At 52.6% G+C, this 27228-nt stretch overlaps 2 protein-coding genes and 1 long non-coding RNA gene across 4 annotated transcripts in view; 1 reads left to right on the top strand and 2 right to left on the bottom strand.

The window, feature by feature from the left end:
• The window catches only part of NPTXR (neuronal pentraxin receptor), a 10738-nt gene extending 4754 nt beyond the window's left edge, over positions 1-5984 (bottom strand). The window contains exon 1 of the mRNA XM_038154013.1: positions 5164-5984. Within this exon, the coding sequence (XP_038009941.1) occupies positions 5164-5736 (573 nt within the window). The 5' untranslated portion in view covers positions 5737-5984. The remainder of the gene's footprint in view (positions 1-5163) is intronic.
• Positions 3569-10438, top strand: LOC119708092. The gene is made up of 3 exons (XR_005258959.1): positions 3569-3704; positions 8455-8604; positions 9457-10438. It is a non-coding gene; the product is annotated as an uncharacterized LOC119708092 (long non-coding RNA).
• Positions 9638-27228, bottom strand: CBX6 (chromobox 6). 2 transcript variants are annotated; one of them, XM_038154016.1, is made up of 5 exons: positions 27094-27228; positions 26901-26944; positions 26688-26753; positions 26413-26479; positions 9638-18348 (listed from the first exon to the last, which is right to left on the bottom strand). In XM_038154016.1, the coding sequence occupies exons 1-5, from the start codon at positions 27160-27162 to the stop codon at positions 17431-17433; spliced, it is 1164 nt and encodes a 387-aa protein (XP_038009944.1). In that variant the 5' UTR covers positions 27163-27228; the 3' UTR covers positions 9638-17430. The 2 variants fall into 2 exon arrangements, with proteins under 2 accessions (XP_038009944.1, XP_038009942.1); XM_038154014.1 differs by having other exon boundaries at positions 9638-18402; positions 27094-27224.

Raw genomic sequence — 27228 nt, 5'->3', positions numbered from 1 at the left:
AAAACCTCTCTGGTAAAGGAAGAGTGCCCAACAAAGAGCATCCTGCCTTTGGTCTTCCCAGAATTGAAAGATTAGGGAAATGGGCTTTAACTGTTTTGCTGGGGGTTGTTGGTGGTTTTTTGGGGGGTTGGGGTTTTTTTTTGGCTTTGGGGTTCTTTTTGGTTTTTTTTTTTTTTTTTTTTTTTTTTTTTTTTTTTAAGGGGTCTTGGGCACTGCATGAAAGGCAGGGTAGAGGTGGCAGGAGGGAAGGGAAGTGCAAAGTTTAATTCTCATTCTTCTGGCAGGGATAATTCCCACCCGGGGCTGTCTGCATTTCTACCCCAGCTGAGCTGGCTGCACTGGCAGGCGGCAGCACAGGTGGGATGGGGTTGCCTTTGCCTCTATGGCCACATCCTGTGGGCTCCGGGAGCTTTTCTTGTCCTTTCAGGCTGCCTGGCTACAGCGGAGGCTGGCACGCTCCTGTCTGCCGCACGCTTTGATTGCTCGAGCTGCGGGTTTAGAGCCTACGTCCCTGCTTTCATGCATGGCTCCATCTGTTAATGATGAAAAAAGAAAAAGCTGGGAGATTTTGTCACTCCCACTAGCCCCCGATAGCCTGCCCTACATTATTCAGTAGTGACTGAGTACTTTTTTTTACCTCTGTCTTCCTCCTGCTTTTCTCCCTGCTGCTATTTTCTTCCCTCGGTAACTTTTCTCCCTATGTTCTTTTCATTTCTCTGGCTTTGGAGCATCTCTTTCTAATGCTCCTCTCCATGCTCACGCACTGTGTCTTTCCCCTTTCACTCACTTTCTTCCCCCCTCCCAAGTTTTTCCCCATCCAGCCCTCTCTCCAGCTCTTTCTGGTCCTTCCAAGTTGGCAGCCAGGGTACCGACAGCCGGAGCCACATGGCCGACTGAACCATTGCTGCCCCCGTGTTCCTTCTGGAAAGGGATTACACTCAGTGCCCTCATCTGGCAGGGGTTAAGGGCCATCCCAGCAAACACCATCCGTATCCCCACAGACAGATGATGGAGACTGGACTCCCCATTCTACCCCGTGCAGCTGAGTTGTGCTGGATGATCCCCCTGATGCCAGGCTGCATCCCCGAGCCACGATCTTCATCTCCGAGCTGCTGCTCGAGCATCTTTCTCACAAGGCAAATTATTTTCAAAATTATTAATGGGTTGATGTGCAGCTGTTATTTACTGGTGACCTTTGGGGAGGGGAAGGGGGGGAAGCGCCTTCTCCCTGGCTGTTCAGCAGGCACCCGGCTTCCCATCTGCCACCGCACAGGCAGCAGGGGAGTGGGCAGTAGGTGTGGGGGAGGCTCATTCCACGCTTTTTGGCCACCAGAAACAGCAAAAAAGACTGAAAGATGCCAGGTAATATTAATCACGTTAAATGTCAGCGGCTGGCAGGGGTGGGGAGGGGGAGGTGGGGGCAGGGGGCTGCGGCAGCCACGCTGGCGTGTGCTCTCTGGGGCTGCAGCCCTCAGTCAGCAATGCACTTTGATTTACATAAGGAGATCAGAGCCTCATTTACTAATGCACCGGCAAATCTGGGCACCGCTGCTCCCCCTCAGCTCCCAGCACTCCAGTGCCCACCTTGGCTGCTGGGACAGGGCAGGCGGGAGCACAGGAGGATGCCGGCGGGATGGAGCCTTGGCACATCCCAGGGATCAGGATGCACACACGCAGCAGACCCATTCCGCTCCTTGGACCCACGAATCCTTATAGCCTGCACAAAACTCCTCTGTGGCTGCTGCCTTGGCATACTCACTGCTGCAGGACAGCACACTTGCTGCACCAGGGGTTTTTGGACACTGCCACCTCTTTGGACCCAGACAGGACCTTGGGGATCATTAAACTCCAAAAGGGACTGCATGGAGTAGAGAAAAACAGGGATGCATCAGCCTTTCCCTCTTCCTCACAAGAGAAGGGCTCACTGTTGATCCTGTCCCCCTAAAATCTCGCTCGGAGGAGGGGGGCTGGGACTGTCACAGTTTGGTTGTTTACATCCCTGCACTGCTGGAGATAAGGACAAGAGGGAAGCAGCTAGGTCGCCACCATTCCCATTCCCTTACCTGAGGGTCTCCTGCCAGCAGCCAGGTCACCAGCCGCAATGGCACAGCCATGAACCAGCTGAGGAGCAAACAGGCTGTTGCAATTCCACCAGCTCCCCCACGGAGCCCATCAGGCTGTCCCCTCTCCCGCTCCGCTCTCCTGCAAGGGATGATGGGGAGAAGGGGGGCATCTGCATCTCGGCACAGCCCAGGCAGCCAAGGTCGATCCCTTTCCATTTGCAGCAATAAGTAAAAGCATGGAAAAGGAGCACCTGGGTCCCTCAGCTCTGTGTTCCAAGATGTGCCAGAGTGTGCGGACATGAGCACGTGCTGAGAGAAAGGGGGAGACCCTCGAAACCAGGATGAAAAATCCTAACTAGGCTGCTGTGCCTGAGGAAAGGACGATCAGTGCCAGGGTGGTGTTAGGAAGAGGTGAGGGAAGATGTGTGAATGCCGTGCTGATGCTGGCTCAGCCCCACAGAAATGGCAGGGGACAAAGAGCAAGACCACGGGGGCCCTTCCTGCATCCTCTCCTGGGAAATCCTTCTGCCATGCCGACAAAATTAAGAAACAAATGCCTTAACAGGTTTTTCAGTGCATGAATAAATCTTGTTATGCCTTACAGACAAGGCTGAGAGTGCCCAGATTAGATCAGCAATCTTCCACCAGCCCCCTCCCTGCAGTCCCAGCTCTGAAGCATCCAGCAGTAATCCCTGCTGGCAAACCTGACTGGAGACTCCCTGGGACGCAGCCTTCCCAGAGCAGCTCATGGCATTTTGTGTCATCTCTCTTCTGAGACTAAGCCACTACAGACTTGGCAGCATTTCCTCTCCTTCCCAATGGGTTTTGCAGTCTTCAGCACATGGGAGCCACCCCGGGACTGTCCCCATCCAGGTCACCTTTTGGGACGATCATTGCCATCATCCAGGATAGCTGTGGAGGCTGAGAGTGCCTCCCATGTCGTGGGGCACCCCAGGAAATCTCCCCGGGCTGATAGCTGAAGCCTTGTGGGACAGAAGAGTGCAGGTACCCCACCAGGAAGTTTGAGGTGTCTGCTCCTGGGGTGAGGTGGGAGGCAATTCGGAGAGGGAGGACACAGGCAACTGTCCCTGGATGGCTGAGGTGTGACCACAAGGCTCAGCTGGTGGGGCTGCAGCCCTCACAGGGGTGTGGTGCACACCAGTGACACTTCTTACCAGGACAAAGACCAGCCCACCAGTAACACGCTGCCCTATTTCCTCACCTGGCAGGGCTCACTGAGCCTCAGGGCGCTGTGTCTCCCCTGCAGAGTGTACCTGGGACCCCCAGGCCCCTGGCAACACAAACCCAAGCGGTTTTGGTCATGTGCCACTTGGCTTCCTCATCAGTGTGTGCATGAGCCTCATCCCAGAATCGCTTTAGGCTCCCTAGGGGCATGTGACAGCCTGCTCCAACTGTGGTGAGCTTCCCCCTCCTCCTCCACCCCAAACCTCCTACCACTCTCAGAAACCCTGGGAGAGGGGCCAGGGCAGCTCATGGGGGATGCTGCCCCACAGAGAAGAGGGACAGCATGGCTCTATGGCCTGACGCTCCCCAAGATCCAAACCGATATGCTGGGCACCACCCCACCGTGCATCATCTGGGATACGTGTGCAGAGACCTATTTCCCCGCTTTATTTTTGGGTGAGCATACCTGTTGTGTTATTCCACTGATGGAAAATCATTTGTTTGAGGCTGCAGGGGTTTTTGGGGGGGGTCTGTCCCTCCCTTTGGCTGCCTTTGGCTCTGGGCAACGTGTCAGACAGGCTGCACATCCCACTCTCCCTGCATGTGCCTGGCATGCCTCTGTGTTTCTTCTTATGCCTGTGTGTGCATTATCCTGGTAGCTCACAAGTGGTTCCTCTCTGGTCTTCCAGCTCTTTTCCTTCGCGTGTTCATGTGTTTATTTGCCTTTCTCTGTCTTTTTATTCCTGTTCATATCTCCATCGCTTACAATAACCCTCTCTCCCAGTCTCATTTCTCAGCCGGTGACCTTGGTGGCTCTGGATTTCCCATTCCCCTTTCCATTGCCCGCTGCTGCACCCACATGTCTGTAGCGAGGGGGGCAGAGGGGCAAAGCTCAGGAGAGGGCAGCATAGGGTGCTGCATGCCCCCCGCTCCTAGCTCCACGCTCCAGGGAAGCGTGGAGAGGGCAACAGGAAACTGAACAGGAAGATGAGAAGGTTGAGGACTCGCAGGAGGCTCCTTGCAGGTGGCTCTGATGCCTGACAGACCTCAGGGAATAACTCCTACCTGGATCAATTCCCACAGGGAAAACAGACAACTCTCTTGCAGCTCTCATATGCCACAGCCATATCCTGCAAAGTCTGCCAAGTTCCGTGGGACTGCTGAGTCCAAGTCAGCCCAAATAAATCAACACTCACATGCACTCCGTGATGTGCCCCATGACAGGCATCATGGTAGAGCCTCTGGTGCCACCGGATTGTGGCTGGGCCAGGGCTGAGCCTGCCAGGCACAGGCTGCACAACTGCCACAGAATGGGGACCAGGGTCTGCGTCCCAAGAGCCGACAGCCCGATGCCACAGGAATGGGCACAGTGAATGACTCCAGCTGACTCCAGCTCCTAAGGACCATGTGGGGAAAGGGTGCCAGGCTCACGGTGGGGGGCACTGCACTTTACTTTGTTAGATGTCCCATTCATAACCATGATGGCATCAGATGGGATTTACCTCTTTGCTAAAGGGCAGGATCTGGCTGCCAGAGCTGCCAGCCTGCTCTGGAGGAGTCCTTAACAGGTGCTAGGGGGCAAGCAAGGTGTCCTGTCTGGATGCAGACTGTGGGGAAAGTGGGGCAGCCCTGGTGCTTTGGGACTATCCTGCATGGAAAGGAGAGAGGAGGGCTCAAGGTGAGTCCCTTGCCCCTAGGCAGAGATCTCAGGAAAGAGGGAGGCAGGGACAACCTTCCTGAAGCCTCATGAGGGGGACGAACTAGTTTGGGGTGCATGTGGCTGCACGCCTGGGGAATGGCACGTGTGGGAGCATCTTTCCCTGGGAGCATCCCCCCAGACCCCTGGGAGCATCTTTCCCTGGGAGCATCATCCCCTGGGAACACGCCGCCCAGTCCCCAGCAGCATCCCTCGCACCTCTATCCGGTCGATTCGGTCCTGGAGAGTGCGGACAGCCTCTTCCAGCTCCCGCACGGCGGGCGGCTCGTCGGGAGGGTGGCCCATGGTGCCGGGGCGCGGGGCGGCGCGGAGCCCGGCGGCGGCGGGGGGCGCGGCGGCGGGGGGGCTCCGCAGGCCGCCCTCGCAGCGGCTGAGCTTGCCGGTGAGCTCCCGGATGGTCTCCTGGTCCATGCGGATCCGCTCCTTCTGCTCCAGCGCCGTGCGGCGCAGCTGGGCCGCCGCGCTCCGCAGCGCCAGCAGCTCCTCGGGGCCGGCGGCGCTGCCGGCGGCGGTGCCGGTGCCGGTGGCCGGGCACTCGGTGCTCAGCGGCGTGCAGACGAAGCGGCTGAAGAGCGGCGGCCCCCCCGGCAGGCGCGGCCCGGCGCTGGCCAGAGCCTCGGCGGGGCCGTGCAGCGCTCCCAGCCCCTTGTCGGCGGCGGGCAGGAGGGCGGCGGCGGCCGAGTCATTGTCGGCGGCGGCGGCGGGCGCGGCGGTGCCGGCCGGGTGGACGCTGGCGATGATGCAGATGATGGCCCCAAGGAAAGCCAGCATGCCCGCCGCCAGCAGCACCGCCAGAAACTTCAGGGTGGCAGCGGCGTGGGGGGCCCGAGCCCGCGGACGGCGAGAAAACAAAGCGGGCGGGGATGGAGAGGGGGACGGACGGTCGGAGGGACGGACGGGCAGCCCGGAGAGAGCCGACGCGGAAGGACGGTACCGGCAGCAGCACCGGCACCGGGGCCCCGCCGCGCCGCGCCGCGCTTATATGTGCCGGGCGGCGCCGCCCGCACCGCACCGCGCCGCCCCCGCCGCCGCCGCCGCCCCGGCCCCGGCCGTGCCCCCCGCCGTGCCCCTCTTAGTTATCCCCCCTTCTCGCTGAGCACCCTCCCCGGGCTGTAAGGGCGACGATCCGAGCGGTGGGAAGCGAGCGGCTAAGGGAACGGGAAGGGCAGGGAGGGCGCCCCGGGGGCATCCGGGGACGGGGCCAGCCCTGCCGCGGGCTCGCTGAAGTCTACCCGGCGGGAGCCTCTGGCGAGAGCATGGTGCTCCGGCACGGTCCGAGGGATGACTTCTGCCCTGCGAGATGCCTAGGCTGGCAGTGAAGGGCCGCTTGATACCCCGAGGGTGAGAGCCTCGTAATCACTCATTCCCTGTGATGGTCTTTCGGGCCTTTTCCTCCTTTCTCCTAAAAATTGAACTAGCAAACTTCCTAGCTGTCTTTGCTCTCCCACCTCAGACAGGACTGTTGCAAAGAGCTGCCATGGGCTGCCTCTCCCTCTGCCCCACACACCCATGTTATCCATTCGGGAAATAAAGACGCACGTTTAGTCTTCCCCCACCATCAGTGTAGTCTGAACTGCTCATAAACGAGCTGCTTCAGACTACCACTTTCTCCTTGCTCCAACAGAAGCTGTGCCATGCCCTCTCCTGTTCCCCAGGCACACTGGGGCCTTGGCGACGCAGCCCTGCCGAGAAAAGAGGAGCAGAAGAGGGAAAACAAACAAAATCAATTTCAAGGTCTACTCAGTAATGGCAGGAAATCCTTCCTAGCAGGCAGGGAAGCAGGAGCATGTGTGTTTAAAACAGCTCCAGTGGTGGCTATGAAACAACGGTAAAGATTACCTCTTCTTTCCCCCCATATTTGAGGGGATAGCAAGGGAGCCAGAGCTACAAAAGACTCCTCAAATTTGTCTGTTGACAGCGTACAGTCACCCTTTCTCCCCACAGAGTGCATTGTACCCCAGCCCCTCAAAACCATCACCCCGGAGCCAGCAAGAGACCTGCCTGACTTGTGGTGTCGTAAGGCTGTGGGGAGGAGGAGAGGAAGACAGATGGGGTGGTTCAAGGAAGAGGTAGAGATGAAGGGAATGCTGAGGAGGAAAAGTGGAGCTGGACATGGAGCAGTCTGGGCAGTTGTGAGCGCTGTGGGACAGTGAGTGCTGGGTGTGATGGGACAAGTGGTCACTGGTGCAGGATGTAAAGGAAACAGAAGCCTGCACCCCATGACATGAGGAGAGGCCACCAGCCCCAAACCTGTCCCTTGCTAACAGTGGCAGGGGATTGCACCCTGCTGCGTCACCCCCTGCCTGCTGCATGCCCACCCTGGCAGCGCCCAGGGGGGAGTGGAACTGAAAGGAACCCATGTGAGAGCTGCACCAGGCCACCCTACCCCAGAGTGTGCAGATCAGGGTGGGATGGCTATCCTTTATCTGCGACCCTGCAGGGAAAAGTGCCATAGGCTCCTACAAAGCTGCTTGCCAGGGGAAGTGATGCTTTGCACTGTCTAGATTTTATTACCAAAGGTTGCAGGATCATGGTGGCAAGGTTTATACCTCTGGCTGATGCTGCTCTGGCAGTGAGGGGAAGGGGGAGCCCCTCTGCACCAGCCTGGTCCCACTCACCCATGCTGGGATGGGGACGAGCTGGGTATCGCAGCAGGGCAGGGCTCACTTCTCCCACGGTCCCGACCTGTCCCTCAGCAGGGACCACAACTCCTTCCCAGAGACAAAGAGGTGACAAAAATAGATTTTCACAGGGAGTGATGACTCAGACCGGGGAGTGGCCAGAGCAGCCTCCCTGCCCCATGAATAACAATTCAGAGATGCTCGGTGAAGCAGCTGGCCCTTGCAAGGACGGTGCATGACAGGATGGGGGAAGGCAATGTGGGGCTTTTTTGGTTCCTGTTTTGAGCAGGATTGGTGACAGAAGCTGGATTCAGCCCAGAGGGACTGAGAGTGAGCAATTAAGGGATTTTCTTCCATTTAATTAACACCAAAATGGTGTCTGGGACTAGCAGCTGTCCCCAAGGGGTGGCTGCAGACAGGGTCAAGGCAGGACAAGGGGTCACCCTGCTGTGCCCCCTGGGTGAGAGGCACGTTTGGGATGGACTGCTGGCTTAAGGGGAAGGACACCTGGTGCTCCAAGGCTGCCCTGCATCCAACCGTCCTCACAGGAACCAGGCAGCTCCATCCTGGCCAGCATGAAACCCTGGCCCATTCATGGTGCTGAGGCCAGCAGGGGGATGGGGTGAGGGAAGGGGAGAAACCTTTTCTCAGGGGAGTGTAAGCTGATGCCTCAGAGGTAGGGGAGTCCATCTTCCCAGGTTATCACCCAGCACAGGAACATCCCCAAGGCCACCCTAAGGAGATCAAAGGGCTCCTCTGCCACTCACTCCATGGGCTCAGCTCCACCATCTCGTTAGATCAGGAGCCTTCAGTCCTGGGGATCTGCAGCTTCTACATAGCACGGAAATCCTGGCTTCTTTATTTCCAGGTTTCTCAGCCCTGCAGATGTGACTTGCATCACCTTGCCGTGGTTACTGGGTCTGCCTGCACCAGGGCACCGGTGGAGCACCTCATTGGATTTGTTCAGGCAGGCTGGGGTCTGTCCCTCCAGCCTTCCTCCTGCTCCAGAAAGCATTGGGTGAGAGTTGGCTTCATTTGGTGTCCTCAGATCTGGCCAGAAGCCCACTAGCTTCAGAGCAGAACCAGGGGGCAAGGGAGGAGGGAGTGCTGGCTTCGCGAGTGTTTTCTGCAGAAGAGGCAAGGTGAGCCTGATGCCAGGACATGAATGACACCTGGACCGTGCTTGGCTTTGGTGGGCAGCATTCCCAGCTGCCAGCAATGCCACCACTGGTGTGCCACCTGCTGTGGTTTTCCAAAACTCAGATGCTGCAGAAGTATCTCAAGGCAGCAGCTCCGTCCAAGGAACGCCCAGCTCAGCCCAATCTCCCCTCCGGGTGAAACCTCATCCCACGCTCCTGCAGGGCAGGCCCGAGGGTGGTTTTGGTGGAGCTGTGCCCAGACACTGCCCTTCCCAGTACCCTGAAGTGCTGCCTTCCTGCCCTTCTCTCCTCTCTGTCCAAAAGCAACTTGCTTGCCCCACCACATCTCCCAGCACCAGCACCTCCCACCGAGAAGTTCAGCTGAGCCTTTTTATGCAGCTGCTACGGGCTGGAGAGTGATGGAGTGAAGCTGGGGCTTCACTTACACACAGGGAGATTTTTCACCGTATTCCTTAGATCAGCTTGTGAGAAAGTGCACTTAAGCACATGTTGTGGAGTTGGGAAAAGCCTAAAGCATTTTTCAGCCACCAAGTGCTAGGTTGTACACTGATCTAATTTCATTATTAAAAGAAAAGGATGCGGGAGGCCCATGGGAGACTCTCCAAAGCACTTGGGAAGAGGGTGTTCAGGTTCCACTCGCTACAGTTTGGCCTTCCCAAATGCTCCCTCTTCTCTTAACATTCTAGAATACACCTTTGTCTTTTTTTCAGAGCTTCTCTGTGTCCACAAAGGTCGGAAGACCAAACCAGGGCTGATGCATGGTGCCCAGGAAGGGTGCAGGTGCTCGTGTTTGACTGCAGAGCTGATCTGTGCTGGCTCAGGGCAGGCATTGCTGCAGCCCTCCTCCTAAGCTCCACAAGCCACAGCCCGCCCAAGGAAAACAACATCATGTTTTGGAATGTAACAATTTATTGGGGTTAATTTTTTGTTTTAATTTTAAACTCCCCATTTCTGGCATTGATACAATATTCAAGAGCAGCAGAAAGAACAAAATGTACAAGAATACAAGAGTAATTAGCACAACCCCCCACCCCTAAACCTGGAGCAAACCAGTTTCTTGTAGGAAGCACCAAGGGAAGGAGTGATTCAATCACCCTTCCAGTGGCTCTGCCTCCCACCCATCCACTCTAGACAGAGTTTAGCCAGCTGGGAACTGGATTAAAAAACAAAACTGAACAAACACTATATTTAAAATGAAAATTGCATGACAAAAAAAATATTATATAGATATACAATTCATCCGTGCACAATCCTTAAATGCTTTTTTTTTCAAAATAAAAAAAAATTACAAGATACATATTTAGGTTTATTTTAAATTAAAAAAAAATACCACCTTCACTCTGTATGCCAAGTGAGGGGAAATGAAGAGACAGATGGGTTGCACCAGAACTATCAGCACTTGGAGTTAGGGCTGACCTTCTCCAAGAGGAAGGAAGGGCTCCGATGCTGCCAAAGCTCAAACACAGCCAGAATCTGAAGCACCCAAGTACCACAGAACACAGTGGGGTCACTCGCCTGCTCCAAGATCAGTGTTTGCAGGAATCTGCAGCATTTGAGCCTAAGCTTGGCACAGGGGAAGGTGAAAGGAAGGAACAAATGAAGCAGGCCCCTGTCCTCCACCACCAGCAGACAACTTTATATGCAAAAAGAAAACAAACTGGGGGGGGGGGGGGGAAATCCCAAAGCAGAGAATCTCCTCTATTCTTAGGGAGTGTACAAGGCTTAATGCACAGGGGAGAAGAGGAAGGAGGACAGCACACTGAGTTGATTTGCTTGGGGGAGGTGCAGGCATGACAACTCTTTTCTAAAAAAAGTCATCACAACGATTAATTTTTTTGTTCCGTTTGAGAACTTGACCTAAGATTCTGCCCCCACTTTGCAGCTGGGGGCTGGAAGCAGCAGGCTTCTTTGGGCAGCTGAAGAGCAACCCACCTGTGCAAGAGCACCCACCTGCTGCTCTGCCCAGAGGAAAACTCTCAGTATCCCTAGAGAGCAGGGGCCAGCTGGGGGGCTGCTTAGGAGCATGGGAAAGCCCCGTTAGTCCTACGAGGTCCTGAAGCCCGCTGAAGTGCTTTGACCCACCCAGCCGTGTTCTGGAGGTTTAATGTGAGCTCCAAGTGCTCGGCTGAACAAGGAATGAAGTAAAGAACCAGGGCCCTGCAATGGGAATTAACACTTTGCCCGCATGTCCCACCATGCCCCTTTTCTCCCAGCAGACACATTTTGTGAACTGTTGCAGAAGCTGGCATCACTCTGACTGCATCTTGCTGCAGTTCTGTCACCTTACTTTTCCCTGTGCCACGGTATGCTGCTGGCTGCCCACTTCCCAGCTCCACCCAGCGCAGGGGCACAGGGGGCATCCCACTCCTCCATCCCAGGGCCATCTGCCAGTGCCTGGAGGGTGTGGGCTCAAAGCACAGAGCTCAGCTGGGGTGAAGCACCCTCACCCCAAGGACTGTGCTTTTGGATGGGCTGGAGTCATTGTTTCCCACCACAGAGAAACTGGAATGGACAGAAGAGCTGCCGGAGGCAGCCAACCACTGCAGGACTGTATCTCCCTTCACTCCTGGAAGGAGAAATTTACAGAAGGGAAGAAAGAAGAACTCAGGGCCCTGCTGCATGCTTACAGGTGAGGCAGGTGGGACACAGGGCACCCCAGAATCACCACACAGAACACAGGAGAAGCTCCTGGTGCCAAGACTGATCCTGCACAGAAAAGGGTGCAAATACCTCCAACCACATCCGTCTGACACAGGGCAATGGCAAAATTTGAGAGGAGCAGAGGACGAAAAGGCAAAGGTGAGGATGGAGAGACTCCAACATCTCCTGCCATCTACACCCCCAGAAAGAAACCATACACATTGCACTCTTGGGAAGGATCTCAAAAATAGAAGTTAAAAGAAAATAAAGACACTTATTTTCTCAACCTCAGAGCACTGGTGAAATGAAGATACTTCCTGGATTACCAGGGGAAGGAAGCACAGACAGGGAGCAGGGGATTTCTGCAGCGACACTGAGCACTCCATCTCCGTGCAAACACCTCGAAAGCTGGGCTGCCAGCACCCTCAGCAGGATGGTCTCCTCCAGCCCCATCCCCTTTGCATGAGGGAGACAGAGGAACAGCGCAGTGACACAGCTGGCAGAAAAACCCCGGCAAGCCAAGAAGGAACAGAACTTAGGAGGCACCGAATCCCTGACCCCAAATTAACCCTCTACAGCAGATCACCTTCAGAGCGGAGATCAGGGAGGCTGCACATGGGCTGGTGGGTGAGATGGGGAGAAAGGAGAGGAGGCTTTTTATATTCATATATTTATATATAAGAAGTAAATAAGATCCCAGCTCTTGCGTGATTATTGGGCAATTGAAAAATGCAGCAAAAGCAAGCGACATTGGAGTAAAAGGATGTGCCAGGCAAGGAGGAAAAAGTCTTGTCAGAAGGTGGGGAAGGAAGCAAAAGGGGAAATAAGCACTTAGCCAAACACGCACTCCAGGTTTGTTACACCTCCCTGGGAAGAAGGACCTGCTCCTGAGCAGCCCCACTAATGCCATGGCCTGGGATGGACAGAAATATAGGGAACTCAGGACACGATCCTTCAAGCATGGCAACCTCTTTCTGCCAGGAAGTCCCCAGGGAGGTGATAATCTCCAAACGCTGGGAGCTGCTGAAACCTCCTCTACAAAGAGGGGCTGGAGAAGGGAGTGATATCCCTAGGAAGACTCAGCTCAGAGACAGCTCCTACCTGGTAAAAAGCATGATTGTGGTTGTAATTTTTTTTCTTTTTTTTCTTTTTTTTTTTTTAATTTATTTCACAAAATCTCCCTGGGAGCTTCAGTTAGGGGAGACACAGATAAATGCTCCCATTCTCTTTTGAAAACAGAATTTAAGCAGTGGCTCACCACAGCTGGGCCTGCTCACCACACTACTTCTGTTTTTCATCCCCAAAGGAGCTTGTATCTCATTAGCTTCATGCCCCTCCACTCTCATGCTGCTCATTGAGAAGAGAGCCTGAGACGGGAGGTTTCTGTTCCAAGCTGAAAGCCATGGGAAGCACCGACTGTTTGATGGGCAGAGAGAGAAGTTCCCAAGTGCAGCCCAGGCTCTGGGAAGCATTGAGACATCAGTCATCTGCCACTGCAAAGGGCACCAGAGAAGTCCAGACAAGAAAAGCTGTTCAAGAGTCCCTGCTACCATCTTCTGTTCAGACACCAACACCTGGTGGTTTCCCTCTTCCCTGAAGTCACTCCCACGCGCCAGATGAACACGAGAGACATCTTGGACAGGGAAGCCAGCACACAAGAGCTGCCTCCTCGCTCTGAAGGAACGTTCAGGCAACTCTTCCCCACCACCCCAAAGGAAGCTGGAGAAGAAGGCTGCCCTACTTGAGCACAGTCCTGTCAGAGTGTTCCTTTCCCCTCTACACCCTAAAAACTTCCAGCATTCGCTGGCCTTGAGAAGAAAGTGCTTGTCCCTCAGCAACACGGAGCACACAAGGCAGCGCTCTCGTCTGCCTCTTGAGACCTGGCCAGTGTCGGAGAAGGGGTGCTGGAATACACAACAATGGGATTCAGTTTTCTGTCCTGATGTGGTGAATTCTATACAGAAAAATGTCACCCTCCACCTGGTATTGGAAGAAGTTTAACAGAGGAGAGGTATATCAGCTTCCCAGGAAATAAGCCCACCATGATTAATTCTGCTTGGATATAGGGGATAGAAAAGAGACAGCAACTTGGCAGGAAAGGTACATGCCAACCCCAAACGTTAGCAGCTTGCTGTGCATGCAAAGTAAGTCAACTGTTTCCATGTTGATGGCCTGATCCACATTCTCTCAGAACGTGACCGGCCATCTATGAGGGCTGCTCAGCCAGAAAACCACTTGGAGACTCCACCTTAGCTCACAGGAGAGGTATGGGAGGGAAGGGAACTCACTCCAACACTAGGGAGGCAAGGACGGGAAAGGTTTGTAGACAGGGTTCCTCCAACATGCAACTCGCCTTTTCAGCTCACAGATCGCTGCTTAGTCCTAGAATGCCTTTCCCTCCAGTTCAAGCAAGCCAAACACCATCCCAGACACACATGCTTCGATACTACAAAATACTCTTTTCTCTAAGGACCGTCTAATACCACTACAGTTTGTGCAATCACTGCATTTATTATTCATTTTTAAACTCTCGCTCTCTCCCTGTAGAAACTTTTTTTTAAACTTTTCTTTTTTTATGCAAAACTAATCATTTCACTTTTTCCACTCCATCATAAAATCTCCTCTAAAAACATGACAACGAGAACAAACATGGCACAGACACAGAGAATATTTCCCTGTTTTTGTTGATTTTTTTTCCTAAGGGTTACGGGGAAAGGAAGGGGATACTTTCAAATAAACTCCTCCCTCAATTCCACGCCCATTTTAAAAGGCATGGATGAATCTTCTTTCCTATCTCCATTAAGGAGCAAGGGCAAAAATTCAGAAGGAGAAGCACAGCCCACGTGAATACGAAGGTAGGTTAGTCAGTCTCAAGTGTCTTGTCCACCTGAGGAAACTTGAGGCTACTGCTGCATTCAAGTTAGCAAACCTCTAACTCAAACCAGCACGGGATCCTCATTTCGGATCCAGAGGTTCAGGGTTTGGTTCCCACCTGGTGACCCACCCAGGGAGGGATTTGTCACACAAGCAGGCGAGCTGTGTCTGCAAGCCGGATCATATTCCTTTCTTCCTCCACAAAGAGGATCTACCGCACGAGTTTCTCTGCTGCAACAAGTCCCCTCATCTCCTCACCGCAGGAAGAAGGTCCTTGCGGAGCATCCCTACAATGACCCACTGTTTTACTCTTCACAGACAGTTCCCTTGCTTGCCACTCTGGAGAAAGGCAAAACCCCTTCAATTAAACAATTCCTGCCCCTTGCCCCCAAAGAACACCATACAAGAGACACTGGGGAAAAGAATTCTGCCAAGCAACACATCTTGGCCAAAACACATCAAGAGTTTCCTATTAAAGTTCCCTTTTATCTCCCACTTAAACGCTTCAACACTTTTTTTTCAGAACCTTGATACCACAAAACAAAACACATCACCACATACACACCAAACAGTAACTTAACAACCCATAGTGACTGGCCGGTTTGCATCCACCCCATAAAGCAGCTCCTCTTATCTCACAGCCAGATTAGTTCTTTTTCAGAAGGGGGAGGAAAAAGAGAAGAATCTCCTCGCTATTTTTCTAAGAAAGAGCTTTTCCCTATGCCTACAAACTGCTCATCTTTGAAGCTGCAGTCAAATGGATAGGCTATGCTAACATAAGGGATCCCTGGGTGTGCCAGGCACAAGAAAGATGCGCAAAAGAAAACCCAAACCAAAAAAAAAAAACCTAACACCCACAAAAAATACAAGCAGGTATTAACACAGACACGCACACAAGTCCAACAAGTTATAGAAAGCCTTAGCCTGGTGAATGGATCAGGGAAGTCTCTTTCTCCCTGCCCCTAGCTTCAGCTGTGAATGAAAGCACATCCCCGAGGAGTCCACTAAGCTCTTTAACCAAGGAAAGAAAAAGGAAGAGGTGTACCAAGGGTGGTGCTAACAGCACCTGGAATCCCCCTCAGACTGTCTGCACATATACCCAACCACAACTGGTGTGAAATCACCGTTTCCCACAGCTTGGAATGCCACCCACTGCGAGGCAAGGTTTGTGGGGAGGGCAGCAAAGATTTTATTACACCAACCCAGGCGCTGGAGGCAGGGAATAGACACGCTCTGGGCACAAAAGCCCTAATTAAGGTCAGAAGCCGGTCTATCCCTCTACCACCCGGACAGTGTCCCTTGGGCAGACAAATATTACTTCCCTCCCACAAATTGCCTCCCTTCTATCCTCAGATCACTACAACCACAAAATCACTACTGCAGGAGAGCACTCTTCAGAGCCAGCAGCTCCTGAACATCCTTGTGTGAAAGCACCAGAGGGGCCAATTCCACTTGTGTTCACCCGCCCAGGGCAGGCTTATAAGTAAATGAGCCCTGGCGTGAGGAATTTTTTTCCACCCGTTTCACCTCTGCAGCATGTTATGTAGAAGTGACACCCCTCTGCCTCTTCCAGGGACAGGGCTGAGAGGGTGAGGCTCTCGCACCAGTTCATCAGCACCTCTTTTCCTTGCCTCTACGAGCTCAGTCCCGTGCAAGTAGAGGAAGAAAGGAGAGCAAAGGAACAGCTTCTCACCGTGAAGCTTAGGACCCACACAGAAACAGAGCAAGCCAGAAATGGCAGGCAAAAATAGAGCTTATTTTGGATGTGAACAAAGCTGGTCAGGGAAAGAGGGAGCTGTGGAATAAACAGCAAGCTGTGGTCTTGCTCCCTCCTACTTGCTAGGGGTGAAGAGAAGGAATTTCTAGATCAGCTCACAGGAGCTTCAGGGGAAGAGATCCAGCGCACATGCATGCCATGTGAGAGAGACAGGTATTTCTTATGAGCACCTTTGGTTGACAGTTGTAAGGGCTGTTTCAGATGCTGAAAAGACAGAGGGGAAACCTCTTCCAGGCCACCCACCAGAGGGAGGGGAGAGCAGGAGGGGCAAAAGCAAGCAGGAAGAACAACCTGCCTTAGCATCCACCCCTCCTTCCTTTGGAAGGAGCAAGAGGAAGCAAAGAGGGCCGGGGGAAGCTTACGCACAAGGTGGGAGAGCAGCCTCACATGGCTGGGGCAGCGTCACGCTGTTGGCATTATCCTCCCACAAACCGAAGGATGGATGCACAGCCCACTCCTGCTTCTGCCACGGAAAGACCAGACAAAGGCATTTCCCGTCCCTCTTTCCCAAACAAGTGCAAATGATGAACATCAGGAGGAAGATACGGACTGGAAGCAGACTCCTCTTTTCTTCCCTTTCTCCTGGTGAGCTGAACAGGTTGGAAGATACAGGAGAAGAGGAGAGATCAGGGCCCCTGAAAGCACCCATACAACTGCCAAGGTAGCACCAATAGTCAAAGGAAAGGGGAAGCCAATATGAGGCATAGGCTGCGTGGGGCACCTCCCACCACCCCATCTTTGTCTCAAGCACCTTCCAGGCATGACATTTAACCTGTCCTTCTCCCCCTCACTCTGAGGGCATCTGGATCAGCAACTGCCACAAGGACAGTAGAGCGGGCAGATCCAGGCTGCAGGCCAAGAGGGGAAGGATGGCAGGATGGTAGTCATGGCAACGGGGAAACAAGAATGGAAGTCTGCATGCATGTTGTGGGAGAAGGTCTGGAGGACACGGGAAAGGGCTCCTCACGGGTTTGGAGCTCCTCTTCAGTTTTTGTCAAAGACAGAAAGGGAATGAGGAAGAGCAGCACCTTCCTCACCACCTGCACAGGCACACAGACACATGCTCACTCATCCCTCAGCCCCAAAGGCTCCACTGCCCGTTGGACAACACCACATTCAAGGACAAACAACCACTCCCCAGACCCACCACAACCCTCCCTGCCTCCTCCTAGCAGTACCAACACCCCGAACAGTGGGTGCCTCCATACCCCCACTGACACACTCCAGCCTCCAGGCAAGAGGAATTGGGCAGGAGCAAAGGAGGAGGAAGGGTGGCAGTGAGGGTAGAGGGACAGCCAAGGGGAGAAGGAGAGAACTAAGGACAGCCATTCGCACCACGACTTCTCTCAGGTAGAGCTCCCCCCACACCTCTGGAGTGGGGGGACCTGGTTGCTCACTTGCTGCCTCCTCCACCACTACCTGCCGCCACCTTCTCAAAATCCTCTGCATTGCAGAACTCCTTGATGGTTACAGTGAGGAGGTTGCTGGTGACATCTGTGACCACCACGTTAGAGCAAGGGGACATCTCAGGACGCCAGTCGCCAGCCTCCTGCTCCGGGTCAGAAGAGGAGAGGGACAAGGAAGGAGTCTGCCCCCCACTGCACCCTCCCGAGGGAGAACGCTTGCTGGTGGCAGCCGACTCAGGTGGGATTGAGAGGTCGAGGACCTCTGACTCGCGCCAGTCGGGGATGGCTGGGCTGAGGGTTTCAGGGAGCAGCTTTGGAGGGGAATCATCTGGGTCGGAGGAGGAGTGGGGAGCAGGTGATGGGCAGCCAGAGGAGCTGGAGCTGGGGGCATCATAGGGGGTGGAGCCCATAATGAGCCCACAGGAGGCTGCCTGGGAGCCTTCGGCCTCCCCCTTGCCCTCCAGAGAGGGGGTAGGTGCAGCAGACGGCTTATTGTAGAGCGAAAAGGTGCCAAACTTCATGTGGCGGATCTGAGTGCGGAGGACGCTCTCGCTGAACTTTTTGCTCTTGCCAATGACACGGTTTCGGGAGGGGATCTTGGGCCGAGCCAGGCCCCCGGCCCCATTGGCTGGCTTCCCACCTTTGTCAATGACTTTGAGGTTGAGGATGATGCGGCTGCGTTTGGGCTCACGGGGTTTCACCTTACGGTTGATGATGCGCACCGTCTCCGAGAAGGGCGAGACAGGAGGACGAATGCCAGCCCCGCCACCCACGCTCCCGCCATTCTGGGGATCTGGACGGGGCAGGGGACGCCGGGACATGCGGTGGCATCGCCGGATGTCTTTCTTGAGCCGGTGCACCGCGGCGCTGGAGTGGAGTTTGGGAGAGGAGGTACTGGAACCAGGCTTGACAGAAAAGTGTACATCCCCAATGTGGAGGGCCTCCGCTTGGGCCCGAGCCTGCGGTGGTGGGGAGAAAGAAAACAAACAGGGTCAGAGAGGCAGCCTAGCTGCAGGCAGATCTCAAATCGGGCACTGCTCACTTCAGGCCAAGCACTCACTGGCAGCACCATGACACATTTATACCAACATCAATGACAAGCACAGGTACACACCTATAAACTATTGATAGCTCCAGCACAGGCCCCAGACAGGCATAGGACGCTGCCTATATAATTTTTGGGCAGCTGATGTCTCCCTAGGCTGTACCCCTGTTGACACAAGCTTTCCCCAGGGAAAAACTGCGACTTCCCAGGCATGTTTCAGGGTTAATGGTCTCCAAAGCTGCCCTCGGTTGTCATCAGTCAAAGTGCACAACCCTCCACTGTCAGCAAAAGAAGCCAGCATCATCCTAGGCCCGTGGGGCTGTCAGTGCTGAGACAGCACCCAAACTTACAAAGGGATTGTACCAGGTTCTCTACAAATTGAACATGAGATAAGAGGAAAGAGGCAGAGTAATGCCTAATGAGAATTTCCTCTGTAAAGCGTGGTAGAATGGAGTCTTGAGGAACACAGACAGAGGCTGGTGAGAATGGTCTGATGGAGCTGTCTTCGTTAAACACAAGAAATTTAGAGATCTGATTTTTAACTAGGATCACATGCAAGTCATTAATTCTTATTGTGCTGTGGGAGCAAAGTCCAGTGTTTAAAGCCAGAGATGAAGCCAGCTGGAATTCAAGTCAAATTTAACTGCACCTATAAAGAAGAGATTGACTTGTCCTTTTGAGCACCACACTTGTTTGAAACCTAGACTGGACAAGAGCAGGAATAGCACCTGTTCAACTGCTCTGTGCCAGCTCTCCTCAAGAGCCAGGCCAGGGGAACAATATTTTTAAGCTCTTCTGGTGCCAAAAGCTGCCCTGGTTCATGCAGCAGAGACAGGAACATTTTCTGGCAGCAGGAACAACAGTTTCATTGATAAGCTGGTGCTGTATGACCTGTGGGCATGGAAACCCAGAGTCTATTCTTACATCACATCTCATCGGAGTACTGTTGCTTGTACAGCTCATCCTTCCACCTGCACCCCAGCGCTTGCCCAAGCCAACCCCATTCCATATTCCCTCTCAGCAGTGGTGACAGGTACAAGTCCTGGAGGGGGCAGGCGAGCCCCCACCTTGTGACTGCCCATCCCGCGAGCAGCTTCCCCCACCTCGTGGGCACAAAAAGAACTGCAGTGCTAGAAGACGACAGCTGCTTTTCCTCCCCAACTTTTCCATCTCGTTGCCCCTTGCACACGCCAAAATCGGGATGGCTTCTTGCCAGCTAAGAGCTTAGCACTCAACTCCATCTCCTTTGTCACCCTGCAGGCTGTGCCTTCTACCAGAGAAATGCCTGGGGAAAAAATGTGCGTGTAAAGGAAGGGATCTAACAGATCTAAGCGAGGGGCCCAGCCAACCCCTTCACAAAAAGCTCAGAGTCCTGGCCCTACAGCTCCAGAGCCCCTCTTCTCCCACGGAGATACCCATGGGAACCACAGAAGATCCTGAACGAGCAGAGAATGGAGACATGAAGACATTTTGTTCCTCTCTCGACTAACACTGGATGATCACAGCCTTCAGTACTACTTGTACTCTGGCTTTAAAAGGACTGCAAAAACGAGGCCTCCTTCTCTGACTGTACAAGAAAACACAAACTGAAGGCTCATCCTGACTGGGGACCTAGACTCTGTGTTAGCCAACTGACAAAGAAACAGAGACAAGCTAGCACAACCCCAAGGCAGGCACAGACACTCTGCACATTAACAAACAGGGCTGCTTCCACCTAGCTAAAGGGAAGTGTTCCCAGCACACACAAACCCCAACACTTTTTCTGCTGTAGCAGAAAGCATCCCAATGTCCATCTAGTTACTCTTTGCTCAGCCTCGTGTGTAACTCCATGCCCCAAACTGTTGAGAAAATAGGACACAGTTCCTGTGACAGGTATAGTACAGGCCTGAGCGCAGCAATAGCACCAGATGAACTCCCTGCAGCACACATCAACTCTCCCCCTCGCATCTCATCAATACACAACTTGGAGACACTGCAGACCCGGTCAGGAGGTCACAGGCACAGGCAAATACACATTTGGGCTGTGCTTACTCCATTTCTTTACAGGTTCCTCTGAAGCAGATGGCAGACACAAGGAACAAGCTAAAATTTGCTTTCTGACATTACATACCAGCACAGCCTGAATTAACAAATTTGTTCCTTTTCATCAAGCTCCACACCACAGCCAGCCCTTCCAGCATTGCTGCTCTTGTGCTTTGGGTTTCTTACCAATTTACCACGGCTGAGCCAAGAGCAAAATGCAGCACATCATCCCATTCCAAAACACAGGATAGGGAAGCCAGGCAGAGGTTACAGACAGATGCATCATTGAAAATCTTTCTACAGCTTCAGTGGATGGTCACAAGTATCCTTCAGGGCCTCTCCCACTGCCAACACTGCACATCTTTCAGATTAATTGCCCAGCCCATAATCATGCCTTTGAGTGAGGAGTTCTGCCCCCTCTGTGCCATTCTGCTCCAAGTCAAATCTAATTGCCACCTTCCACCAGCAATGCCTCCACCACCCAGGAGAGAAAGAAGGCAGCTTCCCAGAAGTGTGGGGGAAGCAGTCACAAACACCCTCAGTTTCCTTATACACCCCAAAAATTCCTGAGCAAAGCTTCCTATCAGCCACATTAAACAAAGTGATAATGTGGCGATGGTTACTACCTGGCCACTTCCACAGCCCTGTTGCTTTTACTTTCTCTTTCTGCACACATTAATCAGCTCCTGTCCTGTTTTCACAGAGAGACCTGTCTTGGTTTTGTGCTTGCCCAGCAGCTACTGCAGAGCCCTGGTACATGGCCTGGACTTTTCCAGTGTGCCGGAAGCAGTAGGTCTCATTTACGTGCCATGTGTCTGCGTTTCCAGTTACTTCTGGGGCACTTTCTCAAGGCTGAAGCTGTTTCCAACTCATGTTTCAGATATCTGCCTTTATTAAATTCCAGCTTCAGTAGTGTCCAGGTGGTCTACACATAGCATTGATACCTTGGTCAGATTATTAAGAGAGGTTAAGTTAGGGCCCAACAGTCCTCCCCTGCTGCTACACTGCTATCCCCAGTGACCAGCATCAATGCAGGTTTGAAAGAGCATTATGCAAATATTCAGCTTACCTTGAGATTGTTTTTCCAGGTAAAGTTTCAAGAAAAATTGTATCAGATGCTTTATCTAAGACCAGCCCCCAGAGCTTTCTCACTTGGGAAGCTCAGTATTCCTACCACAGGATCAGGTTTATTCAGGCATCACCTACATGAACTCGTCCCTTCACTGCAGAGGACAGCACAGAGGCTCTCCTTCTCCTGCTTCCAACTTTAGATTAAGTAACTTGCTACCTTTGGTTTGGAGAAGACTCAACACTCAGTTTCATCTGCTGGAAGTGCACTTCTCCCTGCTCTAGATCCATTCCTCAATCACATTTACAAGCCATATGAGGATAAGGTCGTTGAAAAACAAACCTGCTGAATCCTTTCAGCTGTGTCACCACAGTTTGCTCCTCGGCTCACAAGTATTCCACATGGAAACCACCTCTCTAGGTTTTGCTGCTTTCACCAGCAGGATGTGCTCACTGCTGAAGAGGTACTCAGCATGTATACGAAGTAATTCACTCTCTGCTTACAGCTCAGCCTACATCAGGATGCAGTTTCTGGAAGCCTGCTGCAGTGCTCTGTCATGAGAGCAAGCCAATTGCTGGGATTGCTTCCCTTCCCCCTCTTCCCGTCTGGGATATGGATCACCTTTATTTATCTTGTACAGCTCTCCCTCACTGCCCTTGGGAACTAGTGTATCTCCCCCATTCCCTACTATTTCTGAATAAGTGTCCCTCGAGGCCCAGCAAGCATATTTGTTCATTCATTCCTTTAACGCACTGAGGCACACAAGCACGTATACAGACACGTGCTTAGAAAGGCCTCTCTTACCTGATTTGTATCAAAATCTATTCAAATCTACGATTTGGAAGAAAAAAAACAAACCAAAGACCTTGTAAGGCAATGGATTTCTAGTGCATTATTTTAAAATCTCCCCAATTCCGGTGGTGCTGCTGCACCATAGTAGTGCTACTCTCTCATAAATTACTGGCTCTGCTTTGTCTTTTATTCTCCACCTGCATTCCCACAGTCTTTGCTCCCAACAGCATTTGCAAGAGCTCTTCTTTCCCCTTTTTGGCTACCATTCTGCCTTTTTATCACCCTCTTTCTTCTGCAGTCTTCCAAGTGACAAGGCAAAAGCAAGCCAGTTCATAGCACAGTTCTCCCAAGCAACACTGCCATAAACTAAAGTTTCCCTCTGGATTGGGAACAAAATGCAACAAAAGGGGAATGGTCTGTTTTCAAATTACTCAGGATAATTTACGAACAGGGAAGAGATCAAAAGAAATCCAATTCCAGCTTTGGAGTTCAAGAGAGGGCAAAAGGACAGAGCTCCATGCTGCTCAGCCCCTTCTTCCCCCACTCTCCTACTAAGAATCCCTTTACCCTTGTTCTCCCTTACTTCTTTCTTCCCATTAACCTTCTTCACTCCTGTCACCTTAGTATTTATGGCCACCCCAACTAGGGGTCTTTGCCAGCCACCCACTGAGCTTGCAAATTGGGCTCTGTCTCTGAATAGCACTTGCTAGACTTTATTAGATGAGTTGGTGAGGTTTGTATTCCACACAGCAGAGTGCCTAGAGAAAAAAAAGTGAAATAAAAAGAGCAAATCAAGCAGGAGAAAAAGAGGAAGATCACTATAGCACGTGCTATGTCTTTTTCAAACCTCACACCAGCATCCATGCTGTAGGGCCTGTCCTCAAGGATGACTTCTGCCAGACACCTGAAGAGCCTTACATACAGTGCTGCCCGTTTCAGACTAAGAACTTCATTTCCCTTCTGCTCAGCAAAGGCCTGCAGCACACCAGCAGCCTCCCAAGAATCACAGCCTCCTGCCAAGCCTGAGCTCAGCTGTGGGAAAGTTTGCCCCTAGCATGCAAAGGATAAAGACCCATTTCCTGCCCAAAACTTTGCAGTTGAAGTTTGCAGGGGTCGCTCTCAACACCGGCCATCTTGATAGCGATATTACAAAGCCTGGACTGTGATGCGCCTCTGCAGTCTGATCAAAAGGGCAAGTGTTAGACAGCTCTCAGAAACAGGAGCCTGGCTTTACAAAGGCAGCAGGTGGTCAAAGATGCAGCTTTTCAAAGCTTTTCCAAAGGCGTGGGCCACTAACCTGCTGGAATGCTTTCTGCAAATCCCCCTGGGTGCCTATCTGCAACTTTTGAGAACTAATCCCAGGATAAACCTAGTCCCAACTGCAAGCTAAAACACCCACACAAGCCAAGGGACTGAGTGGCATATCAGAGCACTTATTTTGAAGCCGTTCTGGAGACTCAGAAGCCTAGGTTTAAGCACTGATACACGTGAAAAATCCTAGCAAGCCACCAAGTCAAGGGCAGACTACTCTATCAAAGCAGTCCTAGGCCAGATTTCTGCTTAAACATCATTGCATCCAGGCCTAATCTGTTCAGTTAGTAGATCAAAAAGAGTATTGTTCTGGAGTGCCAACTCCAAATACTCCCTCTGGGATACAAGAATCAAATTTCTTCCCCTGCTTCCGAAATTCTCACTGGCAAGAGATTCTGCAGCTGAAAGAACTGAAAATACTGTTAGCAATGCACAAGGCAGAACCCAATCCCACTCCTCCCACAGCAGAACTGGTGCTGCATGGCTGGAAGAGGTCAAATGTGCATCTTCAGGGGTCAGAAAAACTGAGTTACAAACCATCACGCTGTCTCTGTTGTAACTCTAGCCGCAGTTGTGTCGATTGTGGTTTGCCTGAACAGAGCTCAAACAAGTTCAGATGGGGCTGGCTCAGACAGAGTTACTTCTCGCTGCCTGGTCTGGGGTGTTATTTTTAGGGTAGGATCTGAGGTCGCAGAGGAACAGCAAGTCAGAGCACTAAGAGTTCCACCAGCTCTCTTTCCCAGAGGTGCAAACCAAGCAGCAGTGGTAGCGCTCTGCCCTGCCAGCCTCTCCCACAGCGTGGCACCAGCCCTCAGGAGAGCTTGCTCCCCATCACGAGTCATCTTCTACAAAGTACCAAGCCATCTCTGCAAACCTACAGGTTTCCATTACCATTTGAGGAGCTGGCAGAAGGAAGATGTGCCACAGAAACGTGTCACGGATGTGATTCAAAGGATGCTGCTGAATAATTCACGTTAAGTTTAGGGGAGTTTTAAAGGGTAAGGGGAAAAGAGAAGCAATGAGTGGGTTTTGAGTTTGGGGGCTGGTTTTGGTTTTTTAAATGAGTGAGAATGAGTAATTTTTTTTTAATGAGTGATATGGCAATAGATATGGCCATGTCACATTCAGAATCAAAAATAAAAGAAAGTGATTACACATAGCATAGTCACCGCTCTACAGCTCTGAACAGTGTCAGGTGTTACAAATACCAGGATTTTTTAATGCAGGCAGAGGACTATTTCAAGCTGGTGATTTTCCCTTCAAGTGTTCCTTTGCATTGTTGGAAATTTAAACACAAGAGTTACATTTAATGCATGACTGCCAGAAAGAGGAAAGTCAACTAGTCTGTGTTTCCTCAATACAGCATAAGAGGTAGTACATATCAGATATGTTTGTAATTCTCAGGCTACAGATACAGAACACTGTTAGCAGAAAAACAGGTGACTGGGGAGGACAACTCCATCAGCAGGACTTCCCAAGGATTACCACGGTCCCCTGGGTTTCACGCAGAGCATCAGAATACGCCTGTTCCTGCATTTCTTCTGTGTGCTTCATTAAGCCCTCTCAAAGCAGAGAAGAGGTGACACCCTCCCTCTTACCGTGCTTCCCGGTGCTCATGCAGTTAAACGTGCTGCGCTGACTTGAGTAAAGCTCCTACGGCTGCCAGGCAAGGGAAGCATTAACCTGTTTCACAGATGGGGAAACTCACACAAAGCCTAAGTGACTTGCCCAAAGCCATGGGATGACTTGGTGATAGTGATGCCTTACTACAGGATCCACACTGGCTGTTCCAGGGCTTCCTATCAGAATAAAACCAGGGGAACTCCAGACTTGCTCATCTCCCTAAACTGTACAAAGGTGTGTTCTTTCTATGCTCATTTGAAGCCTAAGATTGTGACAGCTGGAGAGGAAGGGGAGGGAAGAGGGGAGTAGAGCAAGGCATTTAGTCTGTAAACTAGTAAATTCACAGAGCTCGCATAACAGTCATGCGGCTACCAGAGTTCTTAATTTAAAAAAAAAAAAAAAGGTAAAAATACAGAGCAAGTAGGCCTGCACTAGGGACTACCTTCTTTGCTCTTCTCCACAAGCAAACAGAGATGCTACGACATCTTGCAGAGATGCTGAGTCTATCAGAAAGGAACTGGAAACTTCAGCTCCCTTCCTATGCAGAGGTGAAATACTCCTCCTCCTCCCAGCCATCCCCCACCCTCTGCAAAAGCAAAACAAGCCTGCAGTTTACAGATCAAAGCATGAACCCTTCATGAAACTCCCGTGGAGCACCTACATCGTTAAATGCAATCAGAGGAGCACAAGTGGCAGTGGGATTCCCGCCTCTGCTGCCTGACCGCTCAGCACGCTGCTAAGTTGCAGGGCAAGGGCTGGATGGAACGGCCTGCTGAAGGAAGAGGGAACGAGACTGGCTAGCTCTCCACTGCGGCAACAGAAGGCCACGAGAAGGAGAGGATATTGGAAAAAGAGACTGCAGGCTCACCACGCACATCTGCGTGTGCTGACCGTCCTGCTGAGACACCCGTCGCACGCACACGCTCTCCCCTCACACGCTTCTGCGCCTCTGCCCACCCCCCCTTTCCTGTCGGGTTTTCCCCGCGCTCCCAGAGCCAGGCATCAGGCACAAGTCACTTGAAAGTCCAGTCCTTCCAAGGGCACACACCAGCAAGGTTGGAGAGATTTTTGTTTTTGCTAGGCCTAAGTTATTTAAATAAGAGTTACCTTCAGCAGAAAAGTTTTAGGTTTAGGTCCTCTCTTCTTGGGCCCGTACAGCTCACGTTCTCGTTCCCTTTAGGGAATCAAATTTTTCAAGAAGTTAAAACTTTTCCCAAAGGGAAAAACAAAAGCATATAAGTTAACGGGAAAAAAAAAAAAAAAAAAAAAGGAAAAAAAAAAAAAAAGAAAAGGAATGTCTGGACGCTGTTTCCCGCTCGCCCACCCAAAGTCAAACCTGCTGCTGCAGCCCCCCCAGCCCAGAGTGGGGGATGAACACTCACTTCTGCTCGAAGGCGGCGATGAGGCGGGAGTCCAGGATGTTCTCCTCGGGTTCCCAGGTGCTGTACCTGGCGGGGCGGGAGCAGCGGAGGGGACAAGCGAAGTGGTTAGCGCCCAAATCCCCCCGCAGCCACGCACACAGATACCTCCTCCTCCATCCCACTCCGCCGCATCCCGTGCCCCCCATCCCCGCAGCCCGAGCGGGATACACTCACTTGATGGCCCAGCCTTTCCATTTCACCAGGTACTCGATGCGCCCCTGCAACACACGGGGGGGAAAGAAGGGGGGTGTGTGAGGCGGGGGCCCGGCGGGCGGGCCAGCGGCGCGGCCGGGGCCCAGCAGCGAGGACCGAGCCGGGGGGTGGGGTGGGGGGGTCTCGCTGCCCCCCAGTGGGTGCGACCCCTCACCTTTCGGATACGGCGCTTGATGATGGACTCGGCGGCGAAGACGCGCTCCCCCACTGCAGACAGCTCCATCTTGCTGCTCCCCCTCGGCGGCGGCTCCCACAGCCCATAATAATCACGCCCGCCCGCCCGCGCCGC

Source organism: Motacilla alba, chromosome 1A (genome assembly GCF_015832195.1).
Source record: "Motacilla alba alba isolate MOTALB_02 chromosome 1A, Motacilla_alba_V1.0_pri, whole genome shotgun sequence".
In the NCBI taxonomy this organism is placed as follows: Eukaryota; Metazoa; Chordata; class Aves; order Passeriformes; family Motacillidae; genus Motacilla; species Motacilla alba.
The sequence above is the reverse complement of the archived record's forward strand: the minus strand, read 5'-3'. Positions and strand labels throughout refer to the sequence as shown.

Bases quoted from the DNA above. Each gene is read 5' to 3' on its own strand.
- CBX6 (XM_038154014.1), bottom strand. From the start codon at position 27,162: ATGGAGCTGTCTGCAGTGGGGGAGCGCGTCTTCGCCGCCGAGTCCATC. The intron at 26,754-26,900 runs GTGAGTGTATCC...CCGCCCCGCCAG, and splicing joins TGGAAAGGCTGGGCCATCAA to GTACAGCACCTGGGAACCCG. The intron at 18,403-26,412 runs GTAACTCTTATT...CCACCACCGCAG, and splicing joins CTAAAACTTTTCTGCTGAAG to GCTCGGGCCCAAGCGGAGGC.